This window comes from Coregonus clupeaformis, chromosome 5 (assembly GCF_020615455.1).
Source record: "Coregonus clupeaformis isolate EN_2021a chromosome 5, ASM2061545v1, whole genome shotgun sequence".
Taxonomy (NCBI): domain Eukaryota; kingdom Metazoa; phylum Chordata; class Actinopteri; order Salmoniformes; family Salmonidae; genus Coregonus; species Coregonus clupeaformis.
The window spans coordinates 26,385,360-26,408,983 of record NC_059196.1 but is presented as its reverse complement, the minus strand read 5'-3'; the positions used below and the strand labels follow the sequence as shown (position 1 = coordinate 26,408,983).

General features: G+C 44.6%; 1 protein-coding gene across 6 annotated transcripts in view; it reads left to right on the top strand.

Moving 5' to 3' along the window:
* Window positions 1-23,624, top strand: part of LOC121566650 (BCAS3 microtubule associated cell migration factor-like) — a 268,998-nt gene that overhangs the window by 8,532 nt on the left and 236,842 nt on the right. For all 6 annotated transcript variants that reach the window (XM_045213788.1, XM_045213787.1, XM_045213789.1 and 3 more), the window contains exons 6-7: window positions 1,913-1,994; window positions 7,336-7,408. In XM_045213788.1, coding sequence (XP_045069723.1) covers window positions 1,913-1,994; window positions 7,336-7,408 — 155 coding nt within the window. The remainder of the gene's footprint in view (window positions 1-1,912; window positions 1,995-7,335; window positions 7,409-23,624) is intronic.

Here is a 23,624-nt window from a genome sequence, read left to right as displayed (position 1 = left end):
GGCAAATTCCATTATTCTCCAACTCCATTTGCCATAGGAATCCCACCCATCCTCCGTCCTCCATTCTCCATCCTCCCACCATAGTCCCAGTTATTCCCTCTCTCTGTGCTCCTTTAACCTGCTAGTGGTTCATGATACTCTAGTTTAATCTGTTCACTGCCACTGGGCCGAGCTGCACTTTTAATAAAAACTATGGCCCGATCCGCCACTTTGAAAAGAGGCTACTAATTGCGCAAAAGAGCGTTCATCCTTGGATGTGCTTATCTACTTAAAACACGCGGATTAGGGCGATAGTAATGTGATAATGCACGTTTCACTGTAATTTAACACAAAAAATCACAAAAGTGGGGTTTAGAGCTTAAAACAATGCGCCATTACACGTGTCAGAGCCACCACAGACCAGGCAAGGGTTCTGACCTGACTATCCAAGCCCCATATCCAAGCCTCTCTCTGGGGCCTAATGCAGGGGATAACCTTGTATCTCCGGAGCCTAGAGCAGGGACACAGCTACCACTTTAATTCCATTAACAGTTCTCATTGCATCTGACACAACAGTAAAGACAGGAAGCAACCTACAATAACCTCAGATATATTGGTGACCTCCAGCTATAGATACTGTAGCTTCTCAGAATGACAGGGGCTATAGGGCTATACAGTACACACTGGGTGAACAACAGGTGTGGCGGACATGTTCAAAACGTCAATGTGGGAACACTATTTCCTGAACACTATCCAGCTGCTAACCTGTTATTCTTTACTTTAGTTACTGTATGTAGCCTGTGTTTGATCTCAGTTCTGTTCAAAGCGTTTTTAAAAGTATTTTTGGCATCAATCATCATAGCGCTTTTGAAAGCCATCAGCTGAGCTGACTGGTTATCAGACGGTTGGTCTTGCCAGCCAGGCGACACCGCATCCCGCTCTGTCCCGTTGGCTCAGTCACAGAAAGAGTAGGCCGCTCGTTTGCATCGGAATGCTTTGGGGACCTTTGTTGGTAGCTTTTACTCTGCGGTTTGGCTGGCACTTCAACCACCAGCCCCTCCTCCACTCCCTTTAGTGCCCCCCCCATCTCCCTCTCGGGCCCCCTTCCTCCTCGACAAGCCCCTTTCCACGCAGTTGGAATAGATATTTTTCTTACAGTGTGAACATATCTCTCTTTTTGTTTCGGCCAGGGGCCCCCACGTAGTTTTTTTACTTTGCCCTGCCGCCGACTTCTTAGCTCCTTAACCTCCATCCAAACCGGAGCTGTAAGTTTGTGGTTGTGTAGCATTGATCATTTTATCAGTACTGTAGTTATGTGGAGGTGACTTGGCGCCTCAGGACGCTGAGGCTTAATTGGAAGTATGGCCGGATTGAGTATCGGAGCAGCCTCGTAATAAAGACATTAACTCTCTTAACTAGTGGTCATCCCACCGAATGCATGGAGTTTATTATCATCAGAAAGAACAACTCCAACCCTGCTGACTATGGCAAACTGTTAACCGTTTTATATCAAGTGTTTCCCCTAGCATTGTATAGGCGGGCTTGCCCCCCTGCCTAGCTCTATTCCCTCTGTTCAGCTGGTGTTCGCTTGGTCAAGTGTCTTTGACGGAACTACACCGCGTCCACAGTAAAACAACAATGTCCTCTTTTACACACCATTTAAAGGCTTTTTATCGTTGTAGAAAAATACATTTGTTAAATTTCCTTTCCTTTATTTAAAATAGATCAGAGTAAATGTGAGTGGTCTTAGACTGAGCGTTCATTGTATGCATTTATGTCAGAAGGACGGAGAGAGAATGCTGAGCAGCCACTGTAAAATGGGCTCAAATCGTTTGACTTTTTTCACTGGTGACGTACTTTTGACTTGTTACATTTACTTGTTGTTACATTGTTGTTGAACTTGCTCTACTCTCTTTTCCCCTCTCTGTTGTAGCTGGGTGGGGAGGCCAAGGAGCTTTTCTCTGTGCGCCACGGACCTGTGAGAGCTGCCCACATCCTGCCAGCGCCCCATATCAGTGAGTATCTACCTACAGTGGGGAGAACAAGTATTTGATACACTGCCGATTTTGCAGGTTTTCCTACTTACAAAGCATGTAGAGGTCTGTAATTTTTATCATAGGTACACTTCAACTATGAGAGACGGAATCTAAAACTAAAATCCAGAAAATCACATTGTATGGTTTTTAAGTAAATAATATGCATTTTATTGCATGACATAAGTATTTGATCACCTACCAACCAGTAAGAATTCCAGCTCTCACAGACCTGTTAGTTTTTCTTTAAGAAGCCCTCCTGTTCTCCACTCATTACCTGTATTAACTGCACCTGTTTGAACTCGTTACCTGTATAAAAGACACCTGTCCACACACTCAATCAAACAGACTCCAACCTCTCCACAATGGCCAAGACCAGAGAGCTGTGTAAGGACATCAGGGATAACATTGTAGACCTGCACAAGGCTGGGATGGGCTACAGGACAATAGGCAAGCAGCTTGGTGAGAAGGCAACAACTGTTTGCGCAATTATTAGAAAATGGAAGAAGTTCAAGATGACGGTCAATCACCCCTCGGTCTGGGGCTCCATGCAAGATCTCACCTCGTGGGGCATCAATGATCATGAGGAAGGTGAGGGATCAGCCCAGAACTACACGGCAGGACCTGGTCAATGACCTGAAGAGAGCTGGGACCACAGTCTCAAAGAAAACCATTAGTAACACACTACGCCGTCATGGATTAAAATCCTGCAGCGCACGCAAGGTCCCCCTGCTCAAGCCAGCGCATGTCCAGGCCCGTCTGAAGTTTGCCAATGACAATCTGGATGATCCAGAGGAGGAATGGGAGAAGGTCATGTGGTCTGATGAGACAAAAATAGAGCTTTTTGGTCTAAACTCCACTCGCCGTGTTTGGAGGAAGAAGGAGGATGAGTACCACCCCAAGAACACCATCCCAACCGTGAAGCATGGAGGTGGAAACATCATTCTTTGGGGATGCTTTTCTGCAAAGGGGACAGGACGACTGCACCGTATTGAGGGGAGGATGGATGGGGCCATGTATCGAGAGATCTTGGCCAACAACCTCCTTTCCTCAGTAAGAGCATTGAAGATGGGTCGTGGCTGGGTCTTCCAGCATGACAACGACCCGAAACACAAAGCCAGGGCAACTAAGGAGTGGCTCCGAAAGAAGCATCTCAAGGTCCTGGAGTGGCCTAGCAAGTCTCCAGACCTGAAACCAATAGAAAATCTTTGGAGGGAGCTGAAAGTCCGTATTGCCCAGCGACAGCCCCGAAACCTGAAGGATCTGGAGAAGGTCTGTATGGAGGAGTGGGCCAAAATCCCTGCTGCAGTGTGTGCAAACCTGGTCAAGACCTACAGGAAACGTATGATCTCTGTAATTGCAAACAAAGGTTTCTGTACCAAATATTAAGTTCTGCTTTTCTGATGTATCAAATACTTACGTCATGCAATAAAATGCAAATTAATTACTTAAAAATCATACAATGTGATTTTCTGGATTTTTGTTTTAGATTCCGTCTCTCACAGTTGAAGTGTACCTATGATAAACATTACAGACCTCTACATGCTTTGTAAGTAGGAAAACCTGCAAAATCGGCAGTGTATCAAATACTTGTTCTCCCCACTGTACCTGCCTTCCTCTGCCATCTTTTAGATGTACCCTAACATTTTCCCGTCTTGTTTTTTTGTCGTTCTACGGGTTCACATCAGACCGTCTTTGAATGTGATGCACATTGTAAGCGATGTCGTTCCCAGGGACTCAGGTCCTCAAGATGCTGTCGTTCTAGAAATCAGTAGAAAAGCTCAGCTGTTTTCAGCTTGTAATGTCACATGAACCTCCTCCTTGTCCACTTCAGTCAATATTTATCCACCCAATCTGCAAAGTGGAAGAAAAAACGCTCTGCAGTTGAATTTATGCGTTTTGAATCACATTGGTCTTGTTTTTGCTCTGACGTGGGTTTCAACACGGCCATGAATCTCTCCTCCTCCAGAAAAAATAAAATCACTTAAACTCAAATCACTTCTAGCCAGCGCTCAAGGACCGCTCTTGAAACGAAGTTAAGTGTGGCACAATTTATGCCGTTTGAGGATGTGGTGTGTGTGTTTGCTGTGATATATCATGGTTTAATTATAGACTACCCAGTTTGTTAATAGTCAGAAGCCCCATGCCAGAGCCCCTTCTCTTCCTGTTCCTATCCTAATATTAAAGGCAGTCCTGGCCTCAATCATACTGTTGGCATGGCCTCTGTTGGCTCAGGCTGACTCAGAATGAAGTGCCAGAGCTCTGGTGAGCCCCCCCGCCTCGCTCTCTCTCGCTCTTCATCAAATCTCAAGTCACTCATTGGCCCCATTGTATTACAGGGTTAATAGCATGTATAAAGGTTAGGTATGGAAGAGAAGCAGGCCAGTGAAAAACATGTCCAAGGTTTTGATCTAATCATGTTCAATCAGAGACGTCAAAGGAAAGCAGAGGGGAAATATCACCCCTATGGACCACCATCACAGACACACACACACAGAGTTGTATCTAATATAAGACCGTAAGCATTCACATCCTCTTAAGCCGATACACAATTGGATTTCCCTCGTTCCGCCAATTAGTTATTCTCTAGGCATGAAGTTTGAATTTGCTGTCACTGCAGGTAGAATTCAGAAGTGAAAAGCGCAAAACGCTAGCATGTGGCGTTTTGGTGATAAAATCAGCTTTTTGTTCTCGCTCTCTGTTCCGGTCCTTTGGCAGATTTCAACAATGCACAATGACAGCATTGAAAGGGCTCTGGACGGGGATGAAGGCCACGACAGTAATAAGAAGCAGCAGATACCCAACACATGAGGGGAACGATTCTCTGACTGTTCAAATAAAAATGAATTGTACTACCAGAGTAGCAGAGTAGCAGTGGGGAGAGAGAGCGAGAGAGACACTGATTGCAATCTGTTAGACCCAGCCGGAGCAAACAGTGTTGCTCTGTGGCGAGCTGTTAAAAGACCAATTGTTTCAGTCGGGATCCTGGGTGGGCGGGTTTGGAAAGTCCTGAAAATAGGTGTCGGTTCAAATATGTCAAAAGGCCCTTTCCTGGAATAGAGGAGGAAGTGGCGGTTTTCCGAAGAGAGCGATCCGTTTATCTGTCCAGCATCCCAGAGTTTGTAACCTCGCTCTTTTCTTCCGTCCTCTCGGTATAGGCCATACATACGCCTACCAAAGTGATTGAGAATACAATAGATCAGCATTGATGACAAGTGATCCTAATATGTATGAGACCTCTGTTGATCTCTTGAACAGTAGAATGGATGTCAGTAATAGTATTGTGTGTATTTTGGTCCAAAGTGCTGGACCTGAACTCAGATGACCCAGAGGCCCAGCCTCCATGTGAAGGCCCTAATTACTGAAATGGCTCTGGAAATTATGTAATTTATAACAGCAAACATGTTGGCTTCAATACAGACTTGCCTTCCTCTATAAATGAGATAAACACACACTCAACACTCAAACATACGAATGTCGAATGGATAAAAATAGATGCACACACAGTCAACACTCAAACATATTATATTTCTGAAATTACAGTCCACTCATAATCAAAGGATAGTCAACACTAGTCATGAAATCTTAGATATTTTTTTCCCCCCTGACTGTATTTACAGAAACTGTTTATTTTCCTAAATGCATTGTTCAAATGAAACGCTTTGGTCTTTTGGGGAAATCATATTTGCCTACAGCTCAATATGGTGACCCGTTGTGATGTTTGATGACAGAAATATGAGTGCAGAAGAAAGGCTGTGTTAGGGGTTTGAGAACGGCACATTGGCTCTCCCACACGCCACGGTCACACCACAGGAACTCACACTGATTACTGTCAGGGCTAAATTACTCCCCTCCACAGGCCAAACAGCTTCTTCAATCTGGACCCCCACTACATGCACGCACACACACCATATCCCTCCCTCCCCTCCCTCCCTCGCCATCTTTAAGAATGGGACAATTAGGGGAAATATGGGATCTGTAGACTTAATACAACATGTTTTATCCTCCTCCTTCAAATGTGTGTCCCAAATGGCACCATATTCCCTACATAGTGCACTACTCAGAGCCCTATGGGACCTGGTCAAAATTAGTGCTGTAAATAGTGCCATTTGGGACGGAAACTAAATATGCCCACTAGGCTTTTACCATACTGTAATTTCACCCCAAACCCAAATAATTAAACACAGAGGCAGACAAAATAACCCTACTCAGCTTTGAAGGGGTTCTCTATCAATCTTTCTCTATCTCACGCTCGCTCGTTCCTCTCCTCCATACCGAGAGGAAAGATGGTTTGAGTTCAGCATGTTGTGCTGTTTCTGTTCCTCTGTCTCCCTCCTCTCCTTTCTTCTTAATGTCTAGCATGCTGGTATGTTCATCTATTTGATCCCCATAAGTCTTCATGTGAACCTGGGTATTATTGTGTGGTTGGCGGGGATGAGTCCTCTCCAAGATGACAGGAATGACAGGGTCCAACTTCTCTTTCTTTTCTTGTTCTATTTTATATTTTGTCTCCATTTCCTCTTCAGAATGTTTTAGGGGGTATCATTTGATTACAGAGCTGCTGTAGTAATGTAATCAACACGCATCCTGCTACAGTAGCGCTAGTTAAATGGAGTGGGTGGCTCTGGTAGGCTGGGCCGGGCACACTACACAACAGGCCTGTCTCACATGCATAGGGCCCCCTAATGATGAATGATCACTGCTCTCTGTCAGTCCCTCATTTTTCTTTTTCTTTTTCTTCTTTTTCTTTTTCTTCTTTTTCTTTTTCTTCTTCTTCTTTTTCTTCTTCTTCTTTTTCTTCTTCTTCTTCTTCTTCTTCTTCTTCTTCTTCTTCTTCTTCTTCTTCTTCTTCTTCTTCTTCTTCTTCTTCTTCTTCTTCTTCTTCTTCTTCTTCTTCTTCTTCTTCTTCTTCTTCTTCTTCTTCTTCTTCTTCTTCTTCTTCTTCTTCTTCTTCTTCTTCTTCTTCTTCTTCTTCTTCTTCTTCTTCTTCTTCTTCTTCTTCTTCTTCTTCTTCTTCTTCTTCTTCTTCTTCTTCTTCTTCTTCTTCTTCTTCTTCTTCTTCTTCTTCTTCTTCTTCTTCTTCTTCTTCTTCTTCTTCTTCTTCTTCTTCTTCTTCTTCTTCTTCTTCTTCTTCTTCTTCTTCTTCTTCTTCTTCTTCTTCTTCTTCTTCTTCTTCTTCTTCTTCTTCTTCTTCTTCTTCTTCTTCTTCTTCTTCTTCTTCTTCTTCTTCTTCTTCTTCTTCTTCTTCTTCTTCTTCTTCTTCTTCTTCTTCTTCTTCTTCTTCTTCTTCTTCTTCTTCTTCTTCTTCTTCTTCTTCTTCTAGGTCCGCTGATGATTGATGGTTTTGCAGACAAAAGGCCTCTCCTAGGGGTGTGCAAGAGCACCGGCTCCTCGGGGTGAGTACAGTACACATCCCTCATGATGTCGCTGGGAGATACACTTTGTAGGGTGGTGTCTGACTGAATCCACAAACTGTGCTGTTTACAGTACAAGCCCATAGAGATCTGATAATGTGATTCTATATGTAATACTATGTACAAGCCCAGGGCTTTCCCATATTGAAAGAGTTGATGTTCCTGATGACATCATTAAATAGAGTTACAGTCCATTAGCTCAAAAGCCAAATAAATAGCCTTTCTCTGGATGGGTCAAAGTTTAACTACGCCACACACACTTGTAATCCAGTTTCCACATGTGCTAACCATGGCTGCTGGTAACCATGACCACTGGTAGGAGTGATGTGCGTCAGTTGGCGACCAGGCATAGTTTTATTTTATTGGGCGCCCCCGTTTTCAAGCGTCTCAGAAGTTAGTATATGTATGATGATAGACTCATGTCTGGTCTAGTCGTTCTATTTCTCTGGCCTCCCTCTCACTGATTGGTCACTCAGACAGACCCACAGTGGCACCAGATTGCACAACATGTCAACGTGACTTGCGTACTCGGACTACGTCTGCAATGACACCCTATTTAGTAGTGCACTATGTAGACTGTCATTTCATACAACGCCTTAACATCCTTCCTTCCTTCTAATCACATCACATGCCAGATTATCAAGGGAGCAACAAGTCAAATAGTTGTTTTGATCTTTTACTAGAAATAATCAGGTCTGCAAGAGCTGACACAAGCCAATCTGGCTGCATGGCGAGGCAGGGAAGGAGCGGGGAGGAGAGGAGTAGGGAGGAGAAGAGAAGAGCGGAGAGGAGAAGACATGACACGTGAAACTTCCATGTGCTAATGGAATGTCCTGTCTCTGTCGCCAGAGTCAATCTTTATGACATTTCCCCATTTTTAAAATGTATGGAAAGGAAGTGAAAGCTAGGCTAGGGCCCTTGGTTGTACTGCGTGACATTCAGACGTTACGAGGTACAAATCTTAAGTACATTTGAAAGCCTATAATTTGGCGTACGTAATAAGAGCCATCAAAGCCCCCCTGGTGAGGAGCGAGAACCCCAGGCGTCTGTTCTCTTCTCTCCATACGCTGCCATGACCTCCCTCTTTCCCCTCCCCTTGTAACTGCTCCTCTTCCAGAACAGCGAAAACATTTAACTCGATTTTTCCTTCCCTGGAAATGAAATAAGGAAGTCTGTCTTCGGCTGGGCTTTGATGGAGACCAACTTACCCATGTTTTCAAAGGAACGCTGCCTCCTCCTCTACTGCCTCTGCCTCTCCCTCTGCCACCGATTCTGGCTCTGCCTGGCCCCTCCTCTGCCTCTGTACTGCCTTTACATTTACATTTACATTTTAGTCATTTAGCAGACGCTCTTATCCAGAGCGACTTACAGTTAGTGAATACATATTTTTTTATACTGGCCCCCCCGTGGGAATCGAACCCACAACCCTGGCGTTGCAAACGCCATGCTCTATCAACTGAGCTACATCCCTGCCGGCCATTCCCTCCCCTACCCTGGACGACGCTGGGCCAATTGTGCGCCGCCCATGAGTCTCCCGGTCGCGGCCGGCTGCGACAGAGCCTGGATTCGAACCAGGATCTCTAGTGGCACAGTTAGCACTGCGATGCAGTGCCTTAGACCACTGCGCCACTCAGGAGTGATTATATGCTAAAAATTGTGTGAGGACCTTAGTAAGTTTACGAATGTCCCAAATGGAAAAACTGTGCTGCGGCCATAGGGGAGTTTCTCTCTTTTAATGTAGTGTTATTTACCAAACACTTCTTTACCACTGCTCTGGCTGTGTCCTGGCTGACACGGAGAGATACAGACTGGGAGGGTTTGGCTGCTTGGCCTGGTGACTGACGCTCAGCACTAATGCTGAAAACATGCTTGGTGCTTAAAATGCCAAACCCTGACCTCTGGCTGAATGGCACAGCCAGGCTGGGGCCTTCCTGACTCCCAACCGACAGAAGTGTTTGGTAAATAACACTACATTAAAAGAGAGAAACTCCCCTATGGCCGCAGCACAGTTTTTCCATTTGGGACATTCGTAAACTTACTAAGGTCCTCACACAATTTTTAGCATATAATCATTTTAAAATAACAGCTTTTGTCAACCAGCAAAAAGGATGCCGGCTTGACACTTAAATGGAAAACAGATTAGAGTGTTGGCCACGAGAGCAGCGCTGGTTTAGAAGTTGGTTCAGTCAGCTCTAGGATTAGATTTGCAAATTAAAGGAAAAGCAGAAAGGGGAAAAAACATGTGTGCCTGTCCTTGTATCTGTGGGCTTCTAGCCAGGCGCACTCAACATCATTTTATCAATGGAAAGGATTATGCGTTAAGCCAAAACAATGTATGGATCTAGTGATTTTTCTGACAGCAAATTACATATGTGTCCCTTCACGCTCTGCGCCAGTGGGGTTGGTGGGGGAATTAGTAAAGAATTCCTGTGTGCCATCCTGTAGCAGCCGCTGGACTCTGGTCTGCCTCCTCTCCTCCTCTCCTCACATAGTATCTAGAAAGGATTGGTGTTTCCTGCTGCTGCTGGTCGTTGTTATTTTATTTCATTTTAATTAGGTCTGCTGGTATTAACATTCAGAACATTTAAGACTGCTCTTTGTCAATGAATGCAAATTGCAGGGGGTGGAGGGCGGAGGCATCTTAACTGTTTGTGGGTGTTTTTCGGAGTGGGAGCATACACACACTCCCAGGGTAAAAGTTCAACAGTGAAGAAGAAGCCTGCTTTTGTTATCACTTACTGTGTCCCAAATGGCACTATTGACCAGGGCCCGTAGGGCTCTGGTTAAAAGTGTAGCACTATATAGGGAATAGGGTGCCATTTGGGACGTACCCTCTGAGTTTGGGAAGTGTAAGGATGAAGTCTCTGGGCAGGCAGAACGCTCTTGTCAGCAGAGCCCCTGACATTTACACCCCCCCCCCTAATCTTCCAGCCCTGTACGCCCACCCCCAAATCTCCAGATGCACAGAGGATGTGGGTATGATTTTATTATTTATTTTTGACAAATAAAGTCTTCTGTCACCATGGCGATTACGGATGGATTCGTATTTTCTGAGGGTTCCAGCCAGCCGAGACGCATGGAGACACCCCCGAGGGTACCAAAATGGTCACCATGGCTACCTACCACAGACGGTAGCCAGTAGCGACCTGGAAACAGTCAGCACCAGTATAGGAGGATAGTGTGCATGTTTTTCTTGCTTACTTTTACATTTATTGAATTCAATATTTAGCATTACCAGCGTTTTGACTGCTGGGCCTTTCAAGAGATGATGGTTTCAGCACCAGGCCACGGCCCTCCAGCTGGCCCCTGTGAACCTCCCACGGACCTGTTCTTTAAAACTCACGGCTCTAAGTTGAGGCTTTTCACACCTTACCAACAAGGCCAGTGTCATGACCTTGATATCTCAATATTAATTACAGACACATTTAGCACAGAGTTTTTAATCTAACGCAGGAAGATAAAAGATATGTGTAATTTGAAATGACATCCGACAACAACAAAGCGAGATTGATCCTAAAAGAGAGATAATGTCATGTCCCTAATTTGTCTTTATCCTAAAGCTTTATCCACTAAGTCATGTTGTCACCTAATGCCTTGATATTAATTACAGTATTGCAGGGAAAACCCCACTCATTCCACCAAACATTTTCAAAGAGACTTAAGGGAAAGCCTATTGTACTAAGCTGTGCTTTTCATAGCTATTTTCATGACAGGTTTAGCAGTGGTAAACGCGAGGTATCCCTCTCTAAAGTGTATTAAACAGTAAATCTCAGAGCGTTTGTATTAAAAGAGACACCAGATTATAGAGATTTGGAGAAGTGACGCTTTTGAAATCACCATGAGGCCTTTGGGCTGTTCTCTTAGTCACCATGATACGCAAGCACACACCCCTCCCCAGTGGGGACACAGCAATGATGTGTGTGTACAGTCGCAGTACTGTATTTTGTGGTCCAGCTAACCACAGAATTGATTAAGATAAAGCTCTAACAGGGACATTTTATTTATTTCCTACTTTTGTTTGTTTTCAATTTGTGGGTGGGAATGTCATGTTCTTCTTTTTAAGAGTTCTGATGAAATCATTCCAGAACCTTTTGTAATGGCCGTCTGTGGAAACGGGAATGCCTGTAATCTCATCTAAAACTCCTTTACATTTTTGCCCACACGCTTACATTTAGACTTAGACACACTCACTCACTCATTCAGCGCTTACGGAGGGCAGTCTCTGGCTTTATTTTGAAGCGTTTATTTTGACTTCGACGTCTGCTTTCTGTCGGCTGAAAATATGTTCTGCCTCGCCAGTTTTCCCCTTCAAATAGGAAGTGAGTTTAAACGCAGTGGAAGTGGTAGACATAAACCTTTTTTTACACGGTCACAATGAGGCATAATTGTTTTTCAGCCCACAGTTCATTCAGCTTTTGTGCAGTACATTTTACAGTCCGTTAATGACCAATTTAATGTGAAAATCTAATCAGGGAATTTCAGTTCTGTGATACAGAAGGTGTTGTTCAGCAACTTAGAATTTTAGTCCCTATGTATTAATATGCCCCCTATTTCTATTAAGGGAAGTAGCATATTTTTCCTCCCAATATCACATACCAGTAATTTCCAACCGCAATTAGTTTTGGTGTGTGTGACATGACAAGCCGGGAATGGATGGAAACCAGATTAAGTATCTCATCTCATAAAGAAAACATCAGTATACTGTACCTCACTTGGGATTTGAACTAGGCACCCTCTAGTTACCAATACATTCTCTCCACCAATAAGCTGTTATTGTGCATGTGAGTGAGAAATGGACCAGGGGGATGCTATGCTATTTAGCACACCGTCTCCTCTCTCATGGTGTGTCCCAAATGTTACCCTATTACTTGTACAGCATAGTACACTACTTTTGACCTGAGCCCTGTTGGCCCTTGTCAAAAGTAGTGCACTACATAGAGAATATGGTACCATTTGGGATTCATCCATCTCGTGTCATGGATTCCTCTCTTCCTTCCCCTCCCGACTGTTCCTCTGAGACAGTCTAGTCCAGGTGCAGCTAACTGCTGCTTAGATCTGGGCTCTGTCTGTCCTCTGTGTGTTCCGTGCAGACTGGGACACTCATATAACTTGAGGTCTCCAAGGATAGGAAGACCCTTTGAAGTGAAGCCTTTTGAAGAGTTTTAAAGCAGTTTTCCATATATTTTCTTTTTTAAGATGCTGCAGGACAGGTAGCCCATCTTTATCTGTATTGTAACCGACATGGGTTTATTCAAAGCGCAATTGTTAATTTTTGTGTTGATAATGCAGTGAGATTTTATAGGAATATATTTTTAGTAGTATTCAATTCTCATCTGACACTTGACAGTAAAGCACAACTCCATGTGTTATCACAAAGTGGACTCCTTGGTAGTGTTCATAACAATTTTGGACAGATACACAATATGTTGCCTCGGGGTGTATTAGACAACAAAGCAGGTCGGTATAAAGCGTACAGGTTGAATTACCTTGGCTTTAAAGTATTTTATTTTTGTTCATAATGCTCTTTCTGGCTGACCTGTCATTGTTGAATCTTCCTCGTACGTAGTCTGCTATGAGTACATTGTTTGAACTTTAATATGATATGCTACTGTATTTAGAGCATTTGACTATAGGCTATTTGACACCACTGTGCAGGTGTCAAAGCTGAAGTATAGGAGTGAATGCACACTTGACCAGATGCCTGTTTTTTGTATTAAATGTTTCCACTTAACTCTGACAGAAAATTGGCAAATAGTGAACTGACAAGAAGTGCATTAAATACAAGGCATGTGTTTTCGATGATAAATATTAATGTCCACTCCACTGCTGTCAGTCACAGTGAGGAGGTTGAACTCCTGTCCATTTTGGCACCAAACCTTTATTATTAGGCTGCCTTTTGTTATTGTTCTTTAGCTATTCTGACACCACACAGATACACTATACAGTGCCTTCGGAAAGTACTCAGACCCCTTGACTTTTTCCACATTTTGTTAAGTTACAGCCTTATTCTAAAATTGATTAAGTTATATTTTTTTCAGAGCAATCTACACACAATACCCCATAATGACAAAGCGAAAACAGGTTTATAGAAAATCTTGCTAATTTATTACAAATAAAAAAAGAAATACTTTATTTACATAAGTATTCAGACCCTTTGCTATGAGACTTGAAATTGAGCTCCGGTGCATCCTGTTTCCATTGATCATCCTTGATGTTTCTACAACTTGATTGGAGTCCACCTGTGGTAAATTCAGTTGATTGGACATGATTTGGAAAGGCACACACCTGTCAGAGCAAAAACCAAGCCATGAGGTTGAAGGAATTGTCAGTTGAGCTCAGAGACAGGATTGTGTCGAGGCACAGATCTGGGGAAGGGTACCAACAAATTCTGCAGCATTGAAAGTCCCCAAGAACACAGTGGCCTCCATTATTCTTAAATGGACGAAGTTTAGAACCACCAAGACTCTTCCTAGAGCTGGCCGCCCGGCCAAACTGAGCAATCGGGGGGGAAAGGGCCTTGATCAGGGAGGTGAACAAGAACCCGATGGTCACTCTGACAGAGCTCTAGAGTTCCTCTGTGGAGATAGGAGAACCTTCAAGAAGGACAACCATGTCTGTAGCACTCCACCAAATTCAGGCCTTTATGGTAGAGTGGACAGACGGAAGCCACTCTTCAGTAAAAGGCACATGACAGCCCGCTTGGAGTTTGCCAAAGGCACCTAAGGGACTCTCAGACCATGAGAAAGAAGATTCTCTAGTCTGATGAAACCAAGATTGAACTCTTTCCCCTGAATGCCAAGCGTCACATCTGGAGGAAACCTTGCACCATCCCTACGGTGAAGCATGGTGGCGGCAGCATCATGCTGTGGGGATGTTTGTCAGCGGCAGGGACTGGGAGACTAGTCAGGATCGAGGGAAAGATTAACAGAGCAAAGTACAGAGAGATCATTTGGCTATGATTTTGAATTTTAGGACCCATTTAGGTACAGTACCAGTCAAAAGTTTGGACACACCTATTCATTCAAGGGTTTTTCTTTATTTTTACTGTATTCTACATTGTAGAATAATAGTGAAGACATCAAAACTATGAAATAACACAAATGGAAGCATGTAGTAACCAAAAAAGTGTTAAACAAATCAAAATATATTGTATATTTGAGATTCTTCAAATAGCCACCCTTTGCCTTGAAGACAGCTTTGCACACTCTTGGCATTCTCTCAACCAGCTTCCACTGGAATGCTTTTCCAACAGTCTTGAAGGAGTTCCCACATATGCTGAGCACTTGTTGGCTGCTTTTCCTTCACTCTGCCGTCCAACTCAACCCAAACCATCTCAATTGGTTTGAGGTCGGGGGATTGTGGGGGCCAGGTCATCTGATGCAGCACTCCATCACTCTCCTTCTTGGTAAAATAGCCTTTACACAGCCTGGAGGTGTGTTGGGTCATTGTCCTGTTGAAAAACAAATGATAGTCTCACTAAGCCCAAACCAGATGGGATGGTGTTTCACTGCAGAATGCTGTGGTAGCAATGCTGCTTAAGTGTGCCTTGAATTCTAAATAAATCACAGACGATGTCACCAGCAAAGCACCCCCACACCATAACACCTCCTCCATGCTTTACGGTGGGATCTACACATGCGGAGATCATCCATTCACCCACACCGCGTCTCACAAAGACACGGCGGTTGGAACCAAAAATCTCCAATTTGAACTCCGTGAAGCATTTATTTGGGCTGCAATTTCTGAGGCTGGTAACTCTAATGAACTTATCGTCTGCAGCAGAGGTAACTCTAGGTCTTCCATTCCTGTGGCGGTCCTCATGAGCCAGTTTCATCATAGTGCTTGATGGTTTTTGCGACTGCACTTGAAGAAACTTTCAAAGTTTGAGATTTTCCGTATTGACTGACCTTTAGACAAGTCCTGTGACACTTCTGGAGGTTGTAGAGCAAAACGGAGAACACCATCCTGTTCGCGAGAGTCCCCTTTCTATAGAGTGGTCATATTAGTTTTTTAGGCCAAACCAATTGAATGCAACAGACGTCTTCGTGATAAGACCGATTTTCGGGATGTCTCCTGGTCTGACAAACAGCGCTGTAGCTCTGCCACTTTCCACCGCAGATGCGAAAGGGCGACATAGGTGGATTGAGACGCAGCCCATGCAAAAGAACAGATATCTCTAGCTTAAACTGATGGATTTCGATGCAGATTTTTTTATTATGTTACTTCGATTGACGCACCGGTGCATCAATAGACTCTAGTGGTTGACCAAGGGATTTTTGCAAGCGCACACTCACACACACACACACACACACACTGGCGGGGCAATGTGTTTCCAATATGCTTGTTGGTGGTGTACGGTACTGAATGAGGAGGAAATGTATTTCTGGCAGTGCTGCAGACATGGAGCTGTGGTTGAACTTTTTACCCTAATTACTTTCCCGCTAATGCCCGCGGCGTGCCGGAATCACAGACCCCCTCCCCGCCCCCCCGAGCTGCCTCTGATGTGGCCAGCGTTTGTTGTGTGTTGAGCGTTGGGTTCGACAGGGGAGAGGGGGAGTGAGAAAGAAGGAGAGTGGGTTGGGGAGAGAGGGAGAAGGAGAGGGAGGGGTGGTCAGAGAGAGAAGGAAACTTTGTGAATATTGTGACAATTTGCATCTCTTTTCTTCCAGTACCACCCACCTCACTTGATGTCTATGAAAATAGAGTAATTCTTTTAATGTGCGTGTGTGTAGAAATAACTGTTATAAATCTATGACTCAGTCTCACCAGTCTGATCTCAGTCCAAAGATTAGTTTGACCAATTTGTCCAGGCTTTATTTGTAACATGTTTCTCAAAACACCACTATGTGAGATCAATTCCAATAGCAAGGCTCTTCTGTTAAGGAAAGTAAAACACAAAAAAACATTGATGCCTCTTCTTTGTATGTTTTTTTCTTTCCCCCAAAAATAATGTCACTGACAGGTGTCAGTTTGGTCAGCATTTAACCCCTTCAACTCCAGGGATTTTTACCTATATGGTTCACCAGTAGTGTATGCACATCCAACAATTTCCCAGATGCAGGATATAGATATGAAAGAAATAGTCTCTGTTCTTGGTCACTTGTTTAATATGTACCGTAGGCCTATAGTTTATTGCTCTGAAAGCCATTGGTTGATATCTAGGCGGTCTGTGGCCCGGGTGGCATCCCTAGTCTCTGGGCGCTCTGTCCCTGTCCCCTCAGCCTCTCAGCCCTGCCAGCTGAGACTCCAGGGACCAGGCCCAGGCTGTATTTGTTTTGCGTTTCCACAGCGTGTAATTGTCTGTTCGTATTCAGGGAGCTCGTAAAGGGCTCAGCTCAGAGCTGCAGTCGGAAACGTGGTGACGTCCCCCTCCTTGTAAATTAATTTATTTGCTTGCTTTTTAATTCCCCTATAAGGCTTCCCCAGTTCCCCTGCTCTCTAGCCCACTACAGCCCGCCACATGAAGTGTGCAGTTTTTTATCCATCGGTTCCGCTCTGGTTCATAAAAACGTATGAATTAATAACCTTCCCGGTTCCGTCGACCAGAAGACAGACGTTCCCTCCCGGAGAAGAAGCGCAAGCCCAGCTCACAGCGCCATCATGTTGGAGCAGAAATAACAGATGTTAAAGACGTCTTTCATACAGAAAAACCCCTCTCTAGTGATTTAATTGGCATGCGTCTGACCTAATGTACATAATAACCATTGTAAACTGACGTGTTGCTAAAATTGAGACTCTGCCCTGGTTGTAAAAGTCACATAACCGTTTTGTTGTGAATACTTTTTCCAAAATGGTACAGTAGCTAGTCTATAGCAGGCCAGGCAAAACGGAGCTGTGCTGGAAAGTCAAGAGTCTCAGAAACATAGAGTGCATCCCACATAGCACCCTATTCCCTAGGTAGTGCACTACTTTTGACCAGGGCCCATAGGGCTCTGGTCAAGATTAGTGTACTATATAGGGAATAGGGTGCCATTTGGGACGCACTCGTCTGTTTTACTGGCTGGCCCAGTGGCCGTTTGAGGGGGAGGTGGAGAGCCACACCTGCTACATCCATCTATCTGGCTGCTTTACAGCCTACTACCCAGTAATTAGCTAAGTCATTTAGGATTACTGTTATGAGGGGAAACCGTTCATGTTAGAAGCGTTGTGAAGTCGACGTGGGCCAAGACCAACCGTTTCGACTCCAGAAGGCTTAGACTCTCCTCCAGAGGTCATGGCCATTGCCTCAGCAGTGGGTGTGTGTGTGTTCCTCTATTTCCATGTGTATGTACAGTACCAGTCAAAAGTTTGGACACGCCTACTCATTCCAGGGTTTTTCTTAATTTTTACTATTTTCTAGATGTAGAATAATAGTGAAGACATCAAAACTATGAAATAACACATATGGAATCATGTAGTAACCAAAAAAGTGTTAAATCAAAATATATTTCAGATTCTTCAAAGTAGTCACCCTTTCCCTTGATGACAGCTTTGCACACTCTTGGCATTCTCTCAACCAGCTTCATGAGGTAGTCACCTGGAATGCATTTCAATTAACAGGTGTGCCTTGTTAAAAGGTAATTTGTGGAATTTCTTTCCTTCTTAATGCATTTGAGCCAATCGGTTGTGTTGTGACAAGGTAGGGAGGGTATACAGAAGATGGTCTTTTACCAAATAGGGCTAAGTCCATATTATGGCAAGAACAGCTCAAAAAAGCAAAGAGAAATGACAGTCCATCATTACTTTAAGACATGAAGGTCAGTCAATCCGGAACATTTCAAGAACTTTGACGTTTCTTCAAGTGCAGTCGCAAAAACCATCAAGCGCTATGATGAAACCGGCTCTCATGAGGACCTCCACAGGAATGGAAGACCCAGAGTTACCTCTGCTGCAGAGGATAAGTTCATTAGTTACCAGCCTCAGAAATTGCAACCTAAATAAATGCTTCACAGAGTTTAAGTAACAGACACATCTCAACATCAACTGTTCAGAGGAGACTGAGTGAATCAGGCCTTCATAGTCGAATTGCTGCAAAGAAACCACTACTAAAGGACACCAATAAGAAGAAGAGACTTGCTTGGGCCAAGAAACACGAGCAATGGACATTAGACCGGTGGAAATCTGTCCTTTGGTCTGATTCCAACCGCCTTGTCTTTGTGAGACGCAGAATAGGTGAACGGATGATCTCCGCATGTGTGGTTCTCACCGTGAAGCATGGAGGAGGAGGTGTTATGGTGTGGGGGTGCTTTGCTGGTCACACTGTCAGTGATTTATTTAGAATTCAAGGGACACTTAACCAGCATGGCTACCACAGCATTCTGCAGCGATACACCATCCCATCTGGTTTGCGCTTAGTGGGACTATCGTTTGTTTTTCAACAGTACAATGACCCAACACACCTCTAGGCTGTGTAAGGGCTATTTGACCAAGAAGGAGAGTGATGGAGTACTGCATCAGATAACCTGGCCTCCACAATCACCCGACCTGAACCTAATTGAGATGGCTTGGATGAGTTGGACCGCTGAGTGAAGGAAAAGCAGCCAACAAGTGCTCAGCGTATGTGGAAACTCCTTCAAGCGTTCTAGGTGAAGCTGGTTGAGAGAATGCCAAGACTGTGCAAAGCTGTCATCAAGGCAAAGGGTGGCTACTTTGAAGAATCTCAAATATAAAATATATTTTTATTTGATTTGTTTAACACTATTTTGGTTACTACATGATTCCATATGTGTAATTTCATAGTTTTGATGTCTTCACTATTATTCTACAATGTAGAAAATAGTAAAAAATTAAGAAAAACCCTTGAGTGAGTAGGTGTGTCCAAACTTTTGACTGGTTCAGTATGTGTGTGATTGTGTGTATGCAAGTGCTTAAAGACACAATCTCAACCTTTTTATGATTTTACATTCTCATCTTTCTCTCTCTTTCTCTCCCCCACCCAACTGCTTCAATCTCCTTCCCTCTCTCTTTGCATCAATTCAGACCCAAAAGGCCAATCCCAGTAAATAGACACGTTGATCTCATAGACCATAATAACAGTCCTATTACTGAGGCAGAGGATGGCGCTCAGTGTCACCTTAACATGTTACTGGACTGACATCTAGCCCTGATCAATGATAATGATGATTTAGCCTGGCTTTCAACCCACGCCTCCGTGGCCCCAGCACCAGGAAATCACATTACAGTTTACCCTGCCCTGGCTCCATTAGAACGCTGCCATTTGTTAAAATACTGCCCAGGCCAAAACAATTCAACCGGGGGACTTTTTCATTCTGTAATAGAGGGACGGGCGTGCCATCATCATTGTCCCCATGAGTGAATCAATTCGGGCGCCTGTTATTTCGTAAAAAGCATTTGGATTAGATTGATCTGACCCCGTGATAATGCTGAAATCGATGGAGGAGCTGCCAGAAAACAAGTTAGGAGAAGTTATCTTTCTATTAATCTCAATGCCTGTACTCAGATTGGTAATGCTATCCTTACTATGCCAGAAAGTATCATAATATGCCTTGATCTCCTAGTGTAAAGTCTGCAGCAGATCAGTATTAGGTCCGGCTGCTATGGACAACTGAATGGAGGGTACCCAAAACTCTGTGTCCCCTCCTTTGTCTTCCCCATTGCCTCTTACAGGAAATGAGAGGGGAATGCACACACTTTGACATGCAAACAGAACATCAGACACTCCCGCTGGCACACACACCAGACGCTCACAGACAGACGTGCGTGCGCACACAAACATGCAGTGTCAGGCATGCATGCATGCATACACACGCGTGTATGTACACACACACACGGACACAATGTTTTATGTCTGTGGCTGGGCTGAGAGAACTGAGGGCTCCCGTGGCGCCAGAGCTGCTGCTGATTGTCCAGCCACTGGCTTGGGAAAGTTTCCTCAAGGAAACTCAGAGTGTGTGTGTTGGGTGTTGCCGCTGGCTGTGTCAGTGGGTGTTTGGAGCTGTGTTCGTGTCTGCAGCGTATGCCCCGGCTCTGTGGAGTGGTGCTGCTTACACGCACACACTAATCCCCTTGATCAAAGGGTGAACGTCATTTTAGGGAGTGGACAGCGGTAGTAGTGCACTATATGGGGAATAGGGTGTCATTTGAGACACAGATGCTTTTTTCCCTAGAGGTTACTCTAGGCGTGATTCACATAGTCTATTGAAATCTTATTGATGATGTTATTAAATATTTTGAGACTGGGCAGTAGAGTGTGTTAGAAGCTCATGAAGTCACTATGGAATAGGGACTAGGCGTTGTTTCTGGACAAGACCTACAGGTAACTGCCAAAATAAAGGAAACGCCAACATAGTGTCTTAATAGGGCGTTGGGCCGCCACGAGCCGCCAGAACAGCTTTAATGTGCTTTTGTCTGGAACTCTATTGGAGGGATGCGACACCATTCTTTCACGTCAATAATTTGGTGTTTTGTTGAAGGTGGTGGGAAAACACTCTCAGGCGCTGCTCCAGAATCTCCTATAAGTGTTCAATTGGGTTGAGATCTGGTGACCGACACACATGCACACATCCTTTAAACCCCCTATGCTCCTTTTGAGACCCCTTTTTCAAAGTCACAGATTTCTTCTAGACATTTCGTTTTTTAAACAACTAATTGACTGACGTCGGTTCAATTATTTAAATTACATTTCGTTCGTTTTTTTTACCTGTGAGCTCAATGCGCACATCGCACAGTTTCTCTAGAGATAAATCAGATCACTGTTTGGCATTTGCTGTAGCGACAAGACTCAATATAGCCAGTCTACACACAGCTAACACGAACCAACAGCAGTTAAACAAGGGCCATGTCTACTGACCAAGAGAGAGGAAGAGAGAGCTTGAGAGAGGAAAACCTTGAGAGAGGAGAGAAAAAGGGAGAGCGGGAGAGAGAACAAGAGAGCGAGAGACGGAGTGAATGAGAAAGGGAGGGAACAAGATGGAGAAGCGAGAGAGAGAACAAGAGAGCGAGAGATGGAGTGAATGAGAAAGAGAGGGAACAAGATGGAGAAGCGAGAGAGAGAACAAGAGAGCGAGAGATGGAGTGAATGAGAAAGAGAGGGAACAAGATGGAGAAGCGAGAGAGCGAACAAGAAAGCGGTGCAGGCAGACTGGCTTCTCTATCATCGGCTCCATTCTAAGATTCCCTCATTGGAAGAATTATGACAAATTAAACCCCCTTCGGTTCTCCATGGCTGCGACTCAGGGCTATCGAGTAGCACATGGAGGAGAGTACCTGCAGCTTTTTACCATTCAACTCTCCCTTAAGTGTTTCCATGTTCCCGGCGCTTTGCGGCCAGTTTAAGATATCTTGGCTGCTTTGAGATGGCCTGATGTGTGCATATTTTGAAACGGGGTAATTTTCTCAACGGTTCGGCCACAGTATTTCATCCACTGTTTAAGTCTGTCAGAGAGAGGCCTGAATGGAAGGAGCAGATATTTTCCACCATAAAGAAGAGAAAGTAGCTGCCTGTTGGTCGGTCGGGCTGTCAGTTGGTTTCAGTGATTGGGAACGCAGATGGACATTACAACCTTATTGATGCGTGGAGCCCAGTGATGGTCAGTGGAGTAGAAGTAGTGCTACAGGATTGGGATCGGACTTTCATATTCATAATTTTTTTGTGTTCGTAGGCTGACACAAAAATAAGCTCTCTTAGATTCATGGTGTAGGTAGATTAATCTCCTCTGAAATTGTACACAGTGACAGTGAAAATTGTATCGTAAATACTTTAGACTTGTTGTTATCGGAGGAGGATTAAAAAATATATATACAACAGAGTAAATAGCCTGCTGAAATCGAACGACCCCAATGGCCCTATAAACAAAACCAACTCACGAATGTGGCACCATGGTCTCTGCCAGTGGGGAGAGGGAGAGAGGAATGGGGGAGAGATCAAGAGAAGGGAGCGGGACAAACCGATAGAGGGAGAGAGAACAGTTGATGAGGATTTATGTCTATGTTCCAATGCCAGCGTCCACTGGCTGGTGTTGGCCTCCCTCCTCCTCCTCTTGTGATGATAGAAGGCTTCCAGTAAATGTGTGTTACATGACAAACCATTTCCCCTATAACCCCATCGCCGCCTCCCTTCACTGGCCGCCAGTGGCCTGGGCTCTCACTAGCGTTTGATCTTCACTTACAGCTCCTCGGTCTCGCATCATTAAGCTTGAGGCCCTGGGTCTGAACCCCGCTCTGTGCAACTGGGTCCTAGACTTCCTGACGGGCCGCCCCCAGGTGGTGAAGGTAGGAAACAACATCTCCACTTCGCTGATCCTCAACACTGGGGCCACACAAGGGTGCGTGCTCAGCCCCTTCCTGAACACCCTGTTCACCCATGACTGTGTGGCCAAGCACGCCTCCAACTCAATCATCACGTTTGCAGATGACACAACAGTAGTAGGCTTGATTACCAGCAATGACGAGACCGCCTACAGGGAGACCGCCTACAGCAGAGGGTGCACCCCCCTATCCACATCGACGGGACCTCAGTGGAGAAGGTGGAAAGCTTCAAGTTCCTTGGCGTACACATCACTGACAAACTGAAATGGTCCACCCAAGCAGACAGTGTGGTGAAGAAGGCGCAACAGAGCCTCTTCAATCTCAGGAGGCTGAAGAAATGTGGCTTGGCACCTAAAACCCTCACAAACTTTTACAGATGCACAATTGAGAGCATCCTGTCGGGCTGTATCACCGCCTGGTACGGCAACTGCACCGCCCGCAACCGCAGGGCTCTCCAGAGGGTGGTGCGGTTGCCGAATGCATTACCGGGGGCACACTGCCTGCCCTCCAGGACACCTACAGCACCCGATGTCACAGGAAGGCCAAAAAGATAATCAAGGACATCAACCACCCGAGCCACTGCCTGTTCACCCCGCTATCATCCAGAAGGCGAGGTCAGTACAGGTGCATCAAAGCTATGACCGAGAGACTGAAAAACAGCTTCTATCTCAAGGCCATCAGACTGTTAAATAGCCATCACTAGCACATTAGAGGCTGCTGCTGCCTATTGAAATCACTGGCCACTTTAAGAAATGGAACACTAGTCACTTCAATAATGTTTACATATCTTGCATTACTCATCTCATATGTATATACTGTATTCTATAATATTCTACTGTATCTTAGTCCATGCCGCTCTGTCATTGCTCGTCCATATATGTATATATTCTTAATTCCATTCCTTACTTAGATTTGTGTGGATTGGGTGTATGTTGTGAAATTGTTAGATATT